Source organism: Xylocopa sonorina, chromosome 8 (assembly GCF_050948175.1).
Source record: "Xylocopa sonorina isolate GNS202 chromosome 8, iyXylSono1_principal, whole genome shotgun sequence".
NCBI lineage: Eukaryota > Metazoa > Arthropoda > Insecta > Hymenoptera > Apidae > Xylocopa > Xylocopa sonorina.
Window position 1 is genome coordinate 11,245,981 of NC_135200.1, and position 14,012 is coordinate 11,259,992.

At 48.1% G+C, this 14,012-nt stretch overlaps 1 protein-coding gene across 1 annotated transcript in view; it reads left to right on the forward strand.

Annotated features, from left to right (window-relative positions):
* Mthl1 (adhesion G-protein coupled receptor methuselah-like 1) overlaps window positions 1-10,638 on the forward strand; it is a 131,228-nt gene extending 120,590 nt beyond the window's left edge. The window contains exons 6-7 of the mRNA XM_076899959.1: window positions 2,006-2,144; window positions 9,892-10,638. Of these exons, the coding sequence (XP_076756074.1) occupies window positions 2,006-2,144; window positions 9,892-10,225 (473 nt within the window). The 3' untranslated portion in view covers window positions 10,226-10,638. The remainder of the gene's footprint in view (window positions 1-2,005; window positions 2,145-9,891) is intronic.
* Window positions 10,639-14,012: the final 3,374 nt, after the last annotated feature.

The following is a 14,012-nucleotide window of genomic DNA, read 5'->3' on the forward strand; positions in this document are numbered from 1 at the left end:
TCTTCCATTCCTTCTTTTCCTTCTACTTTCCAACAGTCCGTAACATTATGAAGGTTGTTTCAAAATCTAATTTAAACGCTCGCGTTCCGGATTGATTAGGTCGTAAAGTTAGGTAACGGAGGAGATGATCTTTATGCTGAAACCTCGCTCGCATCATCATTACTTTATAATGATGCAATCCAGACAATTTATTCGTCGTTATTATTAGAAGCGGAGGGCCGTGACGTCGTTCCCATTTATTGTTGAACGAGCGCAGGTGAACGCGATGATGCGCTCGATTCCTTTCAGCGTCTTTCCTAGCGCTTCGCAACGATAAGCAAACAAACCGTCCCTGTCAGCGGGGTACGATCCCGCGATTTATACCGAGCTCCGTGAATTATCGATCTATTCGCGGGTTTCAACGAAATTTTTACCGTCTCCTATTTCCGTTCTCTGCTCTTCGCGCGCGTTGCTCCCTCGGCTACGATTTTTCTTCGTATCGTCAAGTTCTTGGACCAACCAACGATCTGCAGTTCCCTTTGGTACCGGAAATAAAATTTCTCTTCGCTTAGTTAATTCGCTGAGTTCACAAGCATCGAAATAGTAATTCGATCGATATTTCTTGGTACCCGTAAAAATAGAATCACGGCAACGGATGGGGAAATTTTTAGAAATTGGTCGATTCGTGGTCAGCGAACCTACGATTCCGCGAATAGAGAGGCGAGAATCAGATGGCGGTCGGAATTCGTGAAATCGCGGGCACGATCGTCAGCCGTCGGTGGATTTATTTGTCTGTCATCGATTATCGAACCGTATTGGCCGTCGTTATTCCAGCCCGGCTCGAGCCCCGGAATCCGTCCTAGAATTCATTTCCTATTCGCGTACAAATAGATCCCCCGATGAAATTCCCCTACCCCCCTCCGGTATTCTCATTCTACGCGAGCTTCCCGCAAATTTTTTTATTCTTCTCATTTCCGAAGGAATCCGTCCTTGGGACCTCCTACTCAGGACGAGCTGCCTACGTGTCCGTAAGCTACTTTATATGCAAATAACATCTGGTGACTGTCTAACGCGCAGCTGTATACAATTTTTTGATACGGATCGATGTTCTAACGGAATTCACTCGCGTCTGGAACGAGTTTATAAATTCTTCCCGCGAGCCAAAGAAGACACTCGGACGAACTGATTTATCATAGTCTCCGGTAGAAATCGTTTGAATAGAAAAAAAAGAAGAAGAAAGAAACGAGGAATCGATCGCGGATAAATATAAATATCTGAAATCGTTCTCGCTTTTTCACTCGGGAGAACACCTCGATATCCGGTGAGATCTCAAGGCTACCAGCTTGAAAGGCGTTCCATGTCCGTTGATAAACCGCTCGAAATATAATAAGGAGAGCACGACAACCGGCCACGCCGGCGAAGTCGTTCACCCGACACGTCGAGCGCGGCGTTTCGCGTAATAGTTTAATCGTTAACGTTCGCTACGCTACATGGTGAACGGCGCCGGGCGACTTCCGGTTAACGAGCGGTTAAACCGCCCCGACTCCCGCGCCACCGTCCGTGCCCGATGAATCGAAAACCGCACGCCGACGTTACGAATCGAACGTCGTAAAGATAAACTGGTTCGCCATTCAAGCGATCCGAACGTTTATTATTGAACACGCCAGCGGACTCGAGGCGAACATCCAGATATTTAGAGCGTTTCCAGGTCCGACTTCTTCTCCTTCGGCGCACCAGCTGCTCCCATCGACGACCTGGCGAATGCCAGATGGAAAATTCGCTGCCTTTGCTTCGCCAAATGTTATCTTTCTTTAATATTCGCTCGGGAATATGATTTTATTATGCGGCGAGCACGCGCGTCGGGGTTAAAATTACCCGGTGAAAGAGCTCGTACGGCTTGTTTCACGCAACGATGATACGGCTGCAATTTTTCTTCTTTCTTCTTGAGAGTGTCAGAACGGAAAGAACGTCGTCGATTCGCGATGCTGGTAACACTGATTTCTAACTGATTTCTTTTACTCCACAGGTGATATGGAAATCCTGGCATACTTTTTCGGCCCGATAGGCGTACTGCTCGCAGTGAATCTGCTATTCTTCGCTGCGACCGCCCGCGAGCTGACGTGCGGCCTGTGGAAAGGCGAATTCGTGAAGAGCACCACGGAACGGTAAGTGAATTTTTCCGGCTCGATCAGACGACAGGCGAGTCGAAGGGAAACTCCGCGTCTGACGCCACGAGGTTTCCTTCTCTAAATTAAGTTTCCGCCCTCCCCATCGGTTCACGCCCTGTCTTCCCGAGATTCCGTCAATCTTGCACACCGTCGACATCGAATACACCCGCACTACAGACCTTTATGCAGATTTAGATTTTTGCGAACACCGCTAAACAAACGAAACTTGCACGGAGACTCGTCTCGTCCTTTAAAGAGCGCACCACGCGCTTTAACGCGTACCGCGTACATCTCTTTTTATCCGCATTCTATAGCTTCTCGCGCATTGAAATTACTCATAAATGCATAAACACTCGCAGGTATAACGGTTCCCACATCCACGGGAGAAAGAACAACGTTTACACGCGAACTTCCCGGCGAGATCGACGGATTCGTAAACGCGTTCTGCATCTCGCGAGCAGTCGTGCGGTCTTCGTTTCGTCTAAATATTTGCTGGGTTTTTCCACGAACCCTCTAACAACATCGCGCCGTTGGTGCACGATTTTTTAACGAAAGAATCGACCGTACGCGGGACGAAGCGAAACCGAGTCTCAGCCTCGCGATGGAAAATTACACTTTCCGCGGCTACTTCCGTGGACTACGTACCCGCAACACCCGAATTACTCCGCGTCCGTGCTATTCTCGGTCCCTCGGAGTCCCGCTTTTAGAGCGGTGCCACGTTTGCGGAAGATGTAGATCGCGTTAAGCCTAAAAACGACGGCGAAACTTTTCCCGTTACTTCGAGCAACCCTCCCGAATTGTCCGACATCCAATCTGGTCCCGCGTTATCTCTGCACTCTAGACCAATGCTGTCCTCCAGCCGTGTCTTCGGATAAGCCAGAAATTACCCCGGGAAACGGCTCGAGACGCGCGCCCTTGGCGAACCGCCGCGGGGCGCGGCCGCGTTTCCACCGGTCGCGGAAACTTGAAGAGAGAAACGATTACGTTGCTCCGTGATAAATCACGGTAAGCTTTGCGCGAGCGTCCTGACGAAGTTAAAGGAGTCTTCGGTTTATTTGCCCAGCAGTGGAGGCGCGACGACGCGCAACGATTAACAGAAGTACACTGAAACGGAAACACGGAACAGCCCGCGCAGCCACCATTTTACCGCCCCCGGGGCGAACGGTGCTTTATTTCGACGCGAAGGACAACGCCTGGGGCCGATAAGTATCAAGGATAACTGGTCCCACCGTGGACCACCGCGTCCATGGCAGATAATCGAGATCAGCGAACGCTTAACCTCGGGACGTTTACTCAAATTAATCTCTTTCCGTAGTATCCGTGGTTCTACTCCGTTTTTTAGAAAGTCTGGTAATAGTGACACGTTTCAAATTTAGTACCACGAACTCGGTAAGGATAACGTTGATTAAAGATGTAAAAGGCAAGGCGATATTAATTCCTTCTTTCCGCGGGAGCGGGATTTGACGAGGAATTATCCTGAAGCAATGAAACGTGGAAGTTACGACGAACCTGCTCTCGAGATTCTATAAGACTGCTTCATGGAGATAGTAATTTACAAGGTTCTACTGCGAATAAACAAGGGTTCTGGCAACTTTATCAAAGAGCAACAAGTTTCCTCGAGCCGAGTGATATTTATTAGCGAGAGAAAAAGAAGTGGAAGTAAATACAATTCTTTAACGATGGTGAAATAGCCGGGATCCGAAGGAGATGTCGCGTAGTCCGCGTTAAAAATACTGTACGAACCGAATAAAACGTCTGGAACGCGGTAATATAACAACCGTTGTCAACATTTTTGCGCGAGAGGTAGACAAAGCGGAGGGTACGTCTGAGACACGGTTGGAACGATCGACCAAACAAACCTTTTCGCGATTCTTTGAAGAAAGTGTCCAACAGGACGTGAAAATATCGTTCGGGCCGCGTCGCGTCACCCGCGTCCCGTCTCGCCCACCCCCATCGATCTCTGATACGGGGCGACGAGCAGAGTCGTTTGACGAATCACATTTTTTCGGATATTTATGCCCGGGGCAGCTGGCAGCCTTTTCACCGAACGGCCGGGCTCAAAGGAGAATTTATTTTATCACAGCCGCGCCGACAGATATCAGGCATCGAATCGTTATTTTTCATTCGTACGTCGTCCCTTCGAACCACCTTTTGCTCCCTCGCCCCCGTGCGAAATTGATATTGACGATCTCAATTTGCGATTCTCTTTCGGTCCCGCGTCTCCTCACCCCCTGTTGTCGCGATCTCTGTCTGGCTGCACGGAAGAGGGACCGTGACGCGGCGTCGGATAAAATGCCGAATGGAGATTCTCTCGCAGTTCGACTCTCTGACCGTTTTTTCCCTATCCGTAATTTCGATGAGCTCCCTCTCTTTCATTCGCCACGCTCGCCCCTTCCGCTAATGCGAATATTCGAACTTACGCTCTTTGGTACTACGTGCGTACCAGTTATACGCGGACGATTCATACGATTCACACGCGATTCGATGAGTTTGCAGCTAATGCGAATACTCGAAGCTTCATTTTTTATGTTGCGAATAAACACGCGGAGAGCACCGATACTCGAGGCAACGCGATTCAACTCCTACTCCGAAGAATTTCAGATTATTTGAACTCTACGCGCGGGTTTGTAGAACAGTGAGTTTGAAAAGTATAGAAGAAGACAGATTTGACGGTTTAAGTGGAAAAGCTGAATAGACTGGTGGTTTACGTCAGCTTGAATAACTCTTGTTTCCAGAATTTCCCGAAACGGCATGGCCGTCGTGGAATCGAAGGCTCGTGGAAAGATATTTGTTGATCCCCGGCGAGCTAATTCGTGGTATTTCCATGTGGCTTTCAACGAACTCTTTGACGAATCGCGCGCGAGCAATATTTATTCCATTTAACGCGAATACCTTGGATTTTCTGCGGTGGTCTGAAAAAATAGAGCGTAAAATAGAAAGCAAATGTTAGGCGAGTCAACGATAATCAAACAATTCCGTTTAACGATGGTGTTTGTCGAAAAACTCGAGGACGAGTTTGATGTGGTAGATAATGGTTAAAAAATCGAATCTTTTTTAGAACACGCGAATAAAAAGATGTAGGAATTTTTTTTATCTCTGTCCAGATTGATGCAGGACTTTTTCGATGGTCTTTTTTCTTAGCGTACTCTCTTTACACAGTGTATTTAAAAAAATATCCGATCCAAGTTGAAAAGTAAATCAGACACAAAAATAAATGTATAAATATTGTTGAAATTCCCTCTGCTAGCTTCTCGAAAATATCTCCCAACAATAAATATTAATAAGACCGGCCGATAAATTCCCACAGCGCGTGAGATCCGAAAAAATCTTCGCTTACCGTTGGACAAAATGTTCCGATTTATTTCTCTTCAACTCATAAATCGTGTAAAATGACGAATACAAGAAAAAGAGCAATCGTCACGGCACGAAAATATCCAACGGCAACGCGTCACCGAGGGAACGTTCCGTCGAGAATGACAAAAAAAAAAAAAAAAAACAGTAAAACTTAAATAAAAAAAAAAACTTGTAGAAAACTCGTGACTCGTTCATTCACTAACCATCCCATGAATGGGCGCGCGGCGTCGTGGGTACTCTGTTAACGATTCAAAAGTCCCGCATCGGTGCCAAAATAAACGCGTCGCAAATAAAGCTGGGCCGTTGCGTCGTGACGGTCTCAAAGGGGGATAAAAGGAGAATAAGAGAAGAAAAGAAGCTCCTCCGTGGCTGTGCACGGGGGCCCATGGGCGACGAGGATACAGGTCGAACGTAAACGCGATAAAACACGCCGCTATAACTGTCAGCTGGACGATGCGGGCAGATGCAGTCGTCACGTTGCAACGTTTTCGTTCCGTCTCCCTTTTTTTTACCGCCCGCTGCCCCGCCTCTCCGTCGTTCCTCGCCGGATCGTAAAGTGGAGACCTGTGTATTCGAGGGATCCCGGATGGATGCTGTGGATCGCCAAGTGGTCGAGAAAAATCGAAGATTCCACCCTACGCGCTCTGCGTGACAGCGCTCGCGAATGGAGCTAGGCATTTCCTCAGAGTCACGCCTGCTTCGTACCTGTTGGTCGTGTCTGTTCCCCGGACCCACCGGCGCTAATCTCTTCTGGACCGTAATAAATGAATTTACTTTACGGCGGTGTCTTCTGTGTGCTGTTAGCGATTTTTATTTGTCCTCCACACGGTCGTTTCTCAGCCTCTGTTCGACGATGGCTGAGTCACTCAACACCTGAGAAGTTCACGTTTTTTCGTACCGGCACCTCCCATTTCTTCTTTTCTCCTCCACGTTCTTAAAAACGTTCGAAAGTGACAAAAACGGTATTCAAAGGAAAGCGTTCGCGTTCTCGATCGCAGGAAAGGTCCGTTCTGCTCGTTTCCCGTTAATCCATTAAGGCCAGCTCGCAAGAAGCGTTGGAAGCTGAAATGATTCCATTCCGAGCGGCGGGGGTTTTCTACGGTGGCTACAAAGTTCCTCGGAAATTGCAATCGTAGTACCCGATACTTTGGCCGCTCGTTTTTTGTCGTTCCGCGATGGCTACGCGAAGAATATCCGTATGGTAATAACGTTCAGACGAAATGATCCTCATTAAACGTGTCTGCCTTTACGAGGAGTAACGAGCGATCGAAACTTGCGCATCGGTGTGTCGTTTCCACATTTTTCTTCCCTTCCTTCTCTTCTCCAATCCTTTTTTTATCCTCCTCTTTTTCTTTTTTTATTATTAATGTCGTCGATATTTCCAGTCTCAGACAGACGCTAACAATCCATATCCACCCTTTCTGTCTCGTTACGTCAATTAACTCGACGCTGGATCCGCGCTCCTTTCCGAACGCGGCGAGTGGCATTAATTTGAAGCGTCGAACAAAAATACGAATGCCTCTCCGCTTGGAATGACTTTCCTTCACCCTTCCGCGTATCCCCGTCCCGTTTCACACCGGCGTTCGTTCGGCCCAGGCCGCCCTCCGTTTTCAATTTCGCTCGATCCTTCGAGCGCTCCATCCGTTCGCTTCACCGCAGATTTCCCGTGATGGAAACGAACGATCTCGACACCTTGCTGCGATCCTCTAAACATAGCGGACACTTGGTTATACCCGCGTACAAGAGCCGCCGTGGAGTGGACGAAACGAAGACCGATTGTTTGCGCTGTCCACTGTCCGACTGGTATCCAGTAAATGGAGAACGTCGAACGAGGAACCAATCTTTCGAGCGTCGACTCTGCGTCGACTTTAACAAGCGGAATAAGGGATATCTTGTGCATTCGTAGTTGTATGACACTCTAAACTCGTGTCACGAGCTTCGATCGGATCTGTTCGTTCTTGGAAAGCTTCTTCTTCTTCGTCGTCGTCGCGATCTGTTTGGCTCGCCTCGCGGCGGATCGGATGCATCGGTGATTCTCTCGACAACTGTGGCTGTTACTTTCTCGCACAGGTGATCGACCGTTTGTTTGCATTCCTTGGCTCGCGACGAGTCTCATGCGTATCACGCGCTTCCTCCACCGTCAGCGGCTCGCGAAAGGTTCGTCCTGCACGCGCGCGCGTTCGCCTCTTCTGTCTAATTTGTTTTCTTCGCATATCATTAGCCGTCGGGGCTTTCCACGCCTTCCGTCGTGTCAGCCCCTCCGGCCCTCCCGCTCGTTGTTTGGATTCAAATCGTCGCCGCGCGATGAATTTTTCAGCCGCCCCGGCTCCGATGAAATTTTCATCCGAGTAATAACCGGCAGACCGCCGCCACTGGAGTAACGGCGGATCGATAATAAAAGCCTTGCATCATTGATGACGAAATCCCGACGATATTTCCATTAGTCTTCGTTTGGGACGTGACATCGTTGTCAAGTGTCGCGCTCGGTGTTATTCGAGTTTTAAAGGACGGACAACTGTAGAAACGAACACTGGACTTGTCGTTCGATGTATCGCTGGACATGCGAACCATTTTTCAGCAGGAAAAATTGATATCTCAATAATGGGACTAGCAGAACCGCAAGAATGGCGGATGGTTAACTGCTTGAAAAATTTCTAGAAAGTAACCAATCATTTCAGGGAATATTTGGGAAGAAATATGTATAAAGTAAGCTTGCCTCGTTAACAAATATCTTAATCAACCATAGTTGTGGATAAATTGATCGAGGTTCATTATCGAGTACTTACAATTATTACCATATAAAAAGCAATCCGTACGAAGTTTCAATTTTCTACAATGATTATATATAAGTCCAATTTCTAAGACGCGGAAATGCAAACTTGAACCAGGAGCATTTCAATCCACCCTGGCCGTAATAAGAAGATAACTTGAATAAGGATAAAATCTAACGACGTAATGGAATTCACTCTTGAACGATCGTAAACGCGTAGTTAATCGATCTGAAACGAGAGCCGAAGTAGAACGTTCATCGACGTCCCCGGTTTTTTTATTCGAACCTCGCATTATCGCAATTATGGTAATAACCAAGTATGTGCTCCTAGAACGGGTCGCGTCCTGTAATAACGGGACGCAATATGCAACCTTCTATTTTCGCGGTGTCGCTAATTGTTACGAGCGCGGAGCATGCAAACATCCTGCGACTCGAAGCCGGTGGTGGGTCGAAAATAACGTCGAGACCAACCGCGGCGAAAGAAGGGAGAGATGACCGAGGCGGAAAAGCGGCAGGAAAGTTCCCGTTGCCGTTTAAGAACCGGAGGCGACGCGACCCGATTCCGACTACCTTCTGCCTGCAATTTCGTACACGGTGGTCCGCCGAATATAGCATCCGAGGAGAGGTGGATGATGAAAGTTAAATTGATCGCGCGATGACTGTAATAAACGTGCCATTATGGCCTATTACATAGGTGCTTCTACGAGGGATAATTAATCGCGGTTTCGAAACAGAATTTCAATCTCTTTAGATTGTTGGAAGGGTACTTACGGGATTTCCAATTCATCTCGTCGCGGCGAGAAAAGTAATAATCGATTCTATAATGTGGTACGCTTCAGAGTGTTTCTGGATACAGAATTTTTTAAACAAAAATACCAGCTACCCGTGTATATAAATTTGACGTGTAGTAATAATGAAAGAAACGACTGGACAACCTCGGGAGCACTCGAATGGAAAACGATAGAAGGGAGAGAGGGCTCCGTGACCTTTATAACGCTGTAATTTCGCGACACGACACCGTAACGGTCCGCGAATACTCAGCCGTAACGAATTAATAATGCTTTGACTTCGACCACAATGCGATGCATACATTACACGCGCGGTGCAACGTGTCACGCTGAACAAACGGATACGTTTGCGGCCTGATTTATGCACGTCGTAATTGAACACCGCGCTAATTGAATCGGGACGGTTTTTGTCGCCGGAAATTTGCGTCGCGGTTACCTGCGCCCTCGCTGATGGACAATATCTCTCTAACAGAAATGGAAGATCGCTCCTACGCTCGCCGGTAAAATAACGTATTCTTACACCTTATACGAGCATCCGAAAAGATAATGCGCGCAGGGGATTTCTAAAAGTGTTCCTCCTTGAATCACAGCTTTCCAAGTTCTTCGTCTGTTAATTCAAAGCACAATGACCACCATAAATCTACGAAGCTACCTAGAAAAAAAGTGGAATTCCTCCAAGGCACCCACATCTTCACAAACGACTGCTTTAAGTTACCCAATTACTTATCAAACTCCCTCCTTCATTTTTACAAGATAGACGAGGAAGATCTAACCTCCTGATAAACCTTCAACTTCCTTCAAGTCTAACGAGAACGAAATTTTTCCGTTCCAGAGCCGCGTTGGGCCGCGTCTGCATGAAGCTGGTGGTCGTGATGGGCGTCACCTGGGTGGCCGACGTGGTCTCGTGGGCAGTCGGTGGCCCCCAGTACATCTGGTACTTCACGGACCTGATAAACGCGTTCCAGGGCGTGCTGATCTTCGCAGTGGTTGGCTGCCAGCCCCAGGTACGCGCCGCGTTGAAGAGGATCTGCAACAGGAACCCGAGGACCAATGCTGGAAGGCAGGGAAACGGGCTGAGCACGACCAGCCACGGGATGCCGAGCATGGGCGACAGCGTCACTCAGAACCCGAGCACGAAGACCGCGCCGCTGGAGACCATCTGCTAAGCGAGTACCACGGGCCGCCGCCTTCGAGCGGACGAGGCTCACCGATCGGGCGGCAGACCTCGTTCTCTTTCGCGGAAACGACCCGTTGCCCGTCGGTTCGCCCGTAAACAGAAATCCACGTTCGAAGAGGGGAGCACCTCGAAGACGGTTAACCAGACGCGGAAGTCCCACGATGCGGAAAAGCGAAGTATACGAGAAGCGATCGGCGAGGCGACGAGATGTCGCGTCGACGGATCGAGAACATACAAGATACAGGATTCTGTGTTCGTGTTTCGTTGCTCGTGATATATGTACCTTCTAACAGGAGCGGAGAGTCTTCTTTTACGCGCGCGTCCGCGGAATTGGAAAGGTCGTCGACCGTGAACTCGAAACGAAATCAGACCTCTCCGCCGTCCCGAACGAGTTCGCGCTCTTCGCGAAGTAGGCCTCGACTTCTTCCCTCGCCTGTCGAGGGGTCGTCGACCTTAGAAAGAAGAGGCACGCCGCAGACGGCTCGCGTTCTCGTGGACCAGGCGCGAGTCGACCTGTCGCACCGAACGGTCCATCGTCTCACCAGGGAAGCACAATGGCGAGGACAGAGAAAAGAACGCGAAGCGGCAAATATTCATAGAGAGACCCGTCCCCGGTTCGAGGGAGAGCTCTCCCTGTCCGTGTTGCGCTCGCGTCAGACCTCGGTACCGCCCTCCACTGTTCGTCCATGCGTTCCCGTGCCCGCTGACGGATCGTCTGACGCGAGGATCCGACGAAACCGTCGCCAATAGCCGTCTGGAAAACGGGGTCGAAGTTCTTGCGCGATCACGCGTAGGAGAGCGAGCAGACGTCGTCGATCGATTACGCGCAGATGAGCGAACGTTAACGAGATGATGTGTGGCCGATACGAGCCACGCCGGTCTTTGGCTGATATTAATAAATGGCGCGGATCAACGGCGAGGTCGGTGGCGATTACGCTCGAATCTTTCGCCCGATAAATTGGATATTAACCCTCCAGTACGCTACGTGTATTATTTCCATTTGTATTGCGCGGAGATTACTCTGTTCGTTTATCATTGCGTTGTTCTATCCTCCTTAGTTTAATTGCTCGTACACGGTTTCGCGAATAAATCGTAAACGATTAATTTTCCGATTAAATACTCACAGAAGGGGTGAGTCAGAGGGTTGTTTTTATACCGACGACTCGGCACTTCCAAGCCGTAGTTTAATTTTTGCACGATCCCTAGTGACGTCGATTTTAGTAGAGAAAGACATTCGATTGGGACCAGGAAATCAGAGAACGATACGACAGGAGGGTGAAAACGGAACGGCCTTGACCCGCGTACGCGAGCACGTTGCGCCAGGAAAGGACGAACGATGAATTCCGAGGTATATACCTTCTGCGACTCGTCCCGCTTCGTTATTCATCGGGCGTGCCTGGAGCCACGAGCGATCGCTCTTCAATTTCCTTTAGCATAAATTTGCATCGGCACCGTGGCCGGCTACAATCGTGGCCTGCCATTAGCGTGTAACATTTATGGTCTTACGGCGTGGCCTCGCCGATGTATTGTTGGCCGCACTGCTCTCTCGGAGCGCATTTAACGAATCGATTTGTTTCACCCCTCGCCCATGCAGTCCTGGATAATCGTCCCGATTCTCCACTTTTGCCGCGAAATCGAAGACGAATTCTAACGTGCACCAGACGACCTTCATACAATTTCTGACGTCCATTTAATCGCGATACCTCAGCAACGGACTATGGTGACACGTTTCGAGGGACTCGAAGGAAAGTATCCGCACTGCCAATACCGATTTCGACGACGCGAGTCGAAGCGACAGATCTTTTCTTTCGCATCAAGTCGCTGGAGTTTTTGATAACAATTTATAGTTGCGCCTCTAGTTTTCAGTGGAGGCACGGGGCGTCAGTTTTTCAGTCTCCCGCTAGAGCTGTACGATATTCTTTTGATACTTTTAATACTGCAGATCGACTTTACAAGGAGAATATATATATGTATATGTATATGTATGTAGGGAATCTCGTAACCGATGCGAAAGGAATCGATTGGCTCCGAGAATTCGAACGAGAATGGAAGCTCTTTTTTTCTTTTTGTGTTCAAGTGAGTCACGCTTTCACGAAGTCATACGTAGGTAGGTCAGGGCATAATTGACGACAACTCGTGACAATACACACTAGAAATTCAATGCCTTCTGAAATGCCTTCCAAACGTGGTGTTCAACGTGCCGAATTGTATACAATGGGGAACCAGACGGAGGCTCTAGGTGAAGTTCTCCACGGTTCTCGCATCGCGTGCGAACGCGCGAGATTACCATATCTCCGCGCGATTTCCGGCGTAACTTCCGATGACATTCCCCGACATATTCATTCACCTTACACCGGTGAATTAATCACTGTTATGTAGACACTGCCAACGAATAGCATACCGATTCGCCTGGTAAATATCCGATATTCATCGCTGCCAATATTTTACCAGATTATAGAAAATTCCATCAGACATTCAACGGCATATAACAGTATATAACAGTTTGTAATGCAATTTTTTAAACCCCCACGGTAAGGCGAATCCAGGAAAAATTTTATATCACCGATGGAAGTGATATATGATCATCTCAGCCAACCGATTAGCTATATTATTATACGACACCGACTGCGATTTTATTAATGGACAATGTAATTTTTTTATCGCCACGCGATACTCGTCAAAATATCGTAATTGAATTTTCAGCTGGCAAATATCGAGAAAGTCATGGGAAGTTACCAGGGTAATAGCACGCAGCGCATAAAAACCGTCTCACGTCTTGCGTAGAGTTATATAGTACCTCGCACCCGAGTTTGCTATTCTTTAGACCACACGAACGCGTAGTTCTCGACGCGTGAACCGGGAGTAGAGTAATCATTGTCATTGTTTCTTCAGGTGCATCCAAGAGACTGAGCCATGTATCCTTCGCTCACGTTAACCGAAACTATCTGTACTCCCTTGCGAAGGCACTCCATACTGTTTTCCAATCGCGGAGTTATACCAAATGTACAACCATACTTGTAATAGAAATTCGAAAGTAAAACATGAGCCTCTATTTAACGACACGATGGATCTTTCTGGGGGAACAGATCGTTTCGCGTACCACATTAGTTCCTTTTCTTCTTGTATGAATGAGAGTGGATTGCAAGGTCGTCGAAGTTTCGTCGATTCACCGGACACCCGATGAAAGGCAAGAAAATTCATCTTGGCTCGTTGCCTAACGATTTATTCAGTGGCTTCACACGCGTTAATGTTAACCATTCGCCGCTTTAACGCATCGCGTTAAACTCGAAACACAATTTTCTGTTTGCAATTAGCCTCGATCATACAAAATGAGTAGTACAGCTGAGCTAAGACGACGAAAAGTTATGCTATAAATGTAGTGTCGATTAATTAGGTTCGCGTACCTATATTAAATTTCCCTATCATTTATTAGCATCTTCACGTAGCCATAGAGATGTGGAGCGGAATCGTAGCGAAAAGCGTCTCACTGGGAAACACATGCTTTCTAATTTCTTAAACGCGGTTCGTTTTTATTTCATTTGGTCCATGATCCACGGTACGATTATGGCTCGCAGTCGCCAGGCAAATCGTTGATCGTTCTCCTTTCATAAACAACGAAGCCACGTGAAATCGTCCAACTTGTCGACACCCGCGACCACTTAGCGTGTATGCCGTGCGCCTGGAAAGTGAGTAATTACGTGACAATGCGAGCGTGCGAAACGCACCGTCTAATTAGCGTATCAACGTGCAGCAAATATCGTTAATAAATCCCTAGC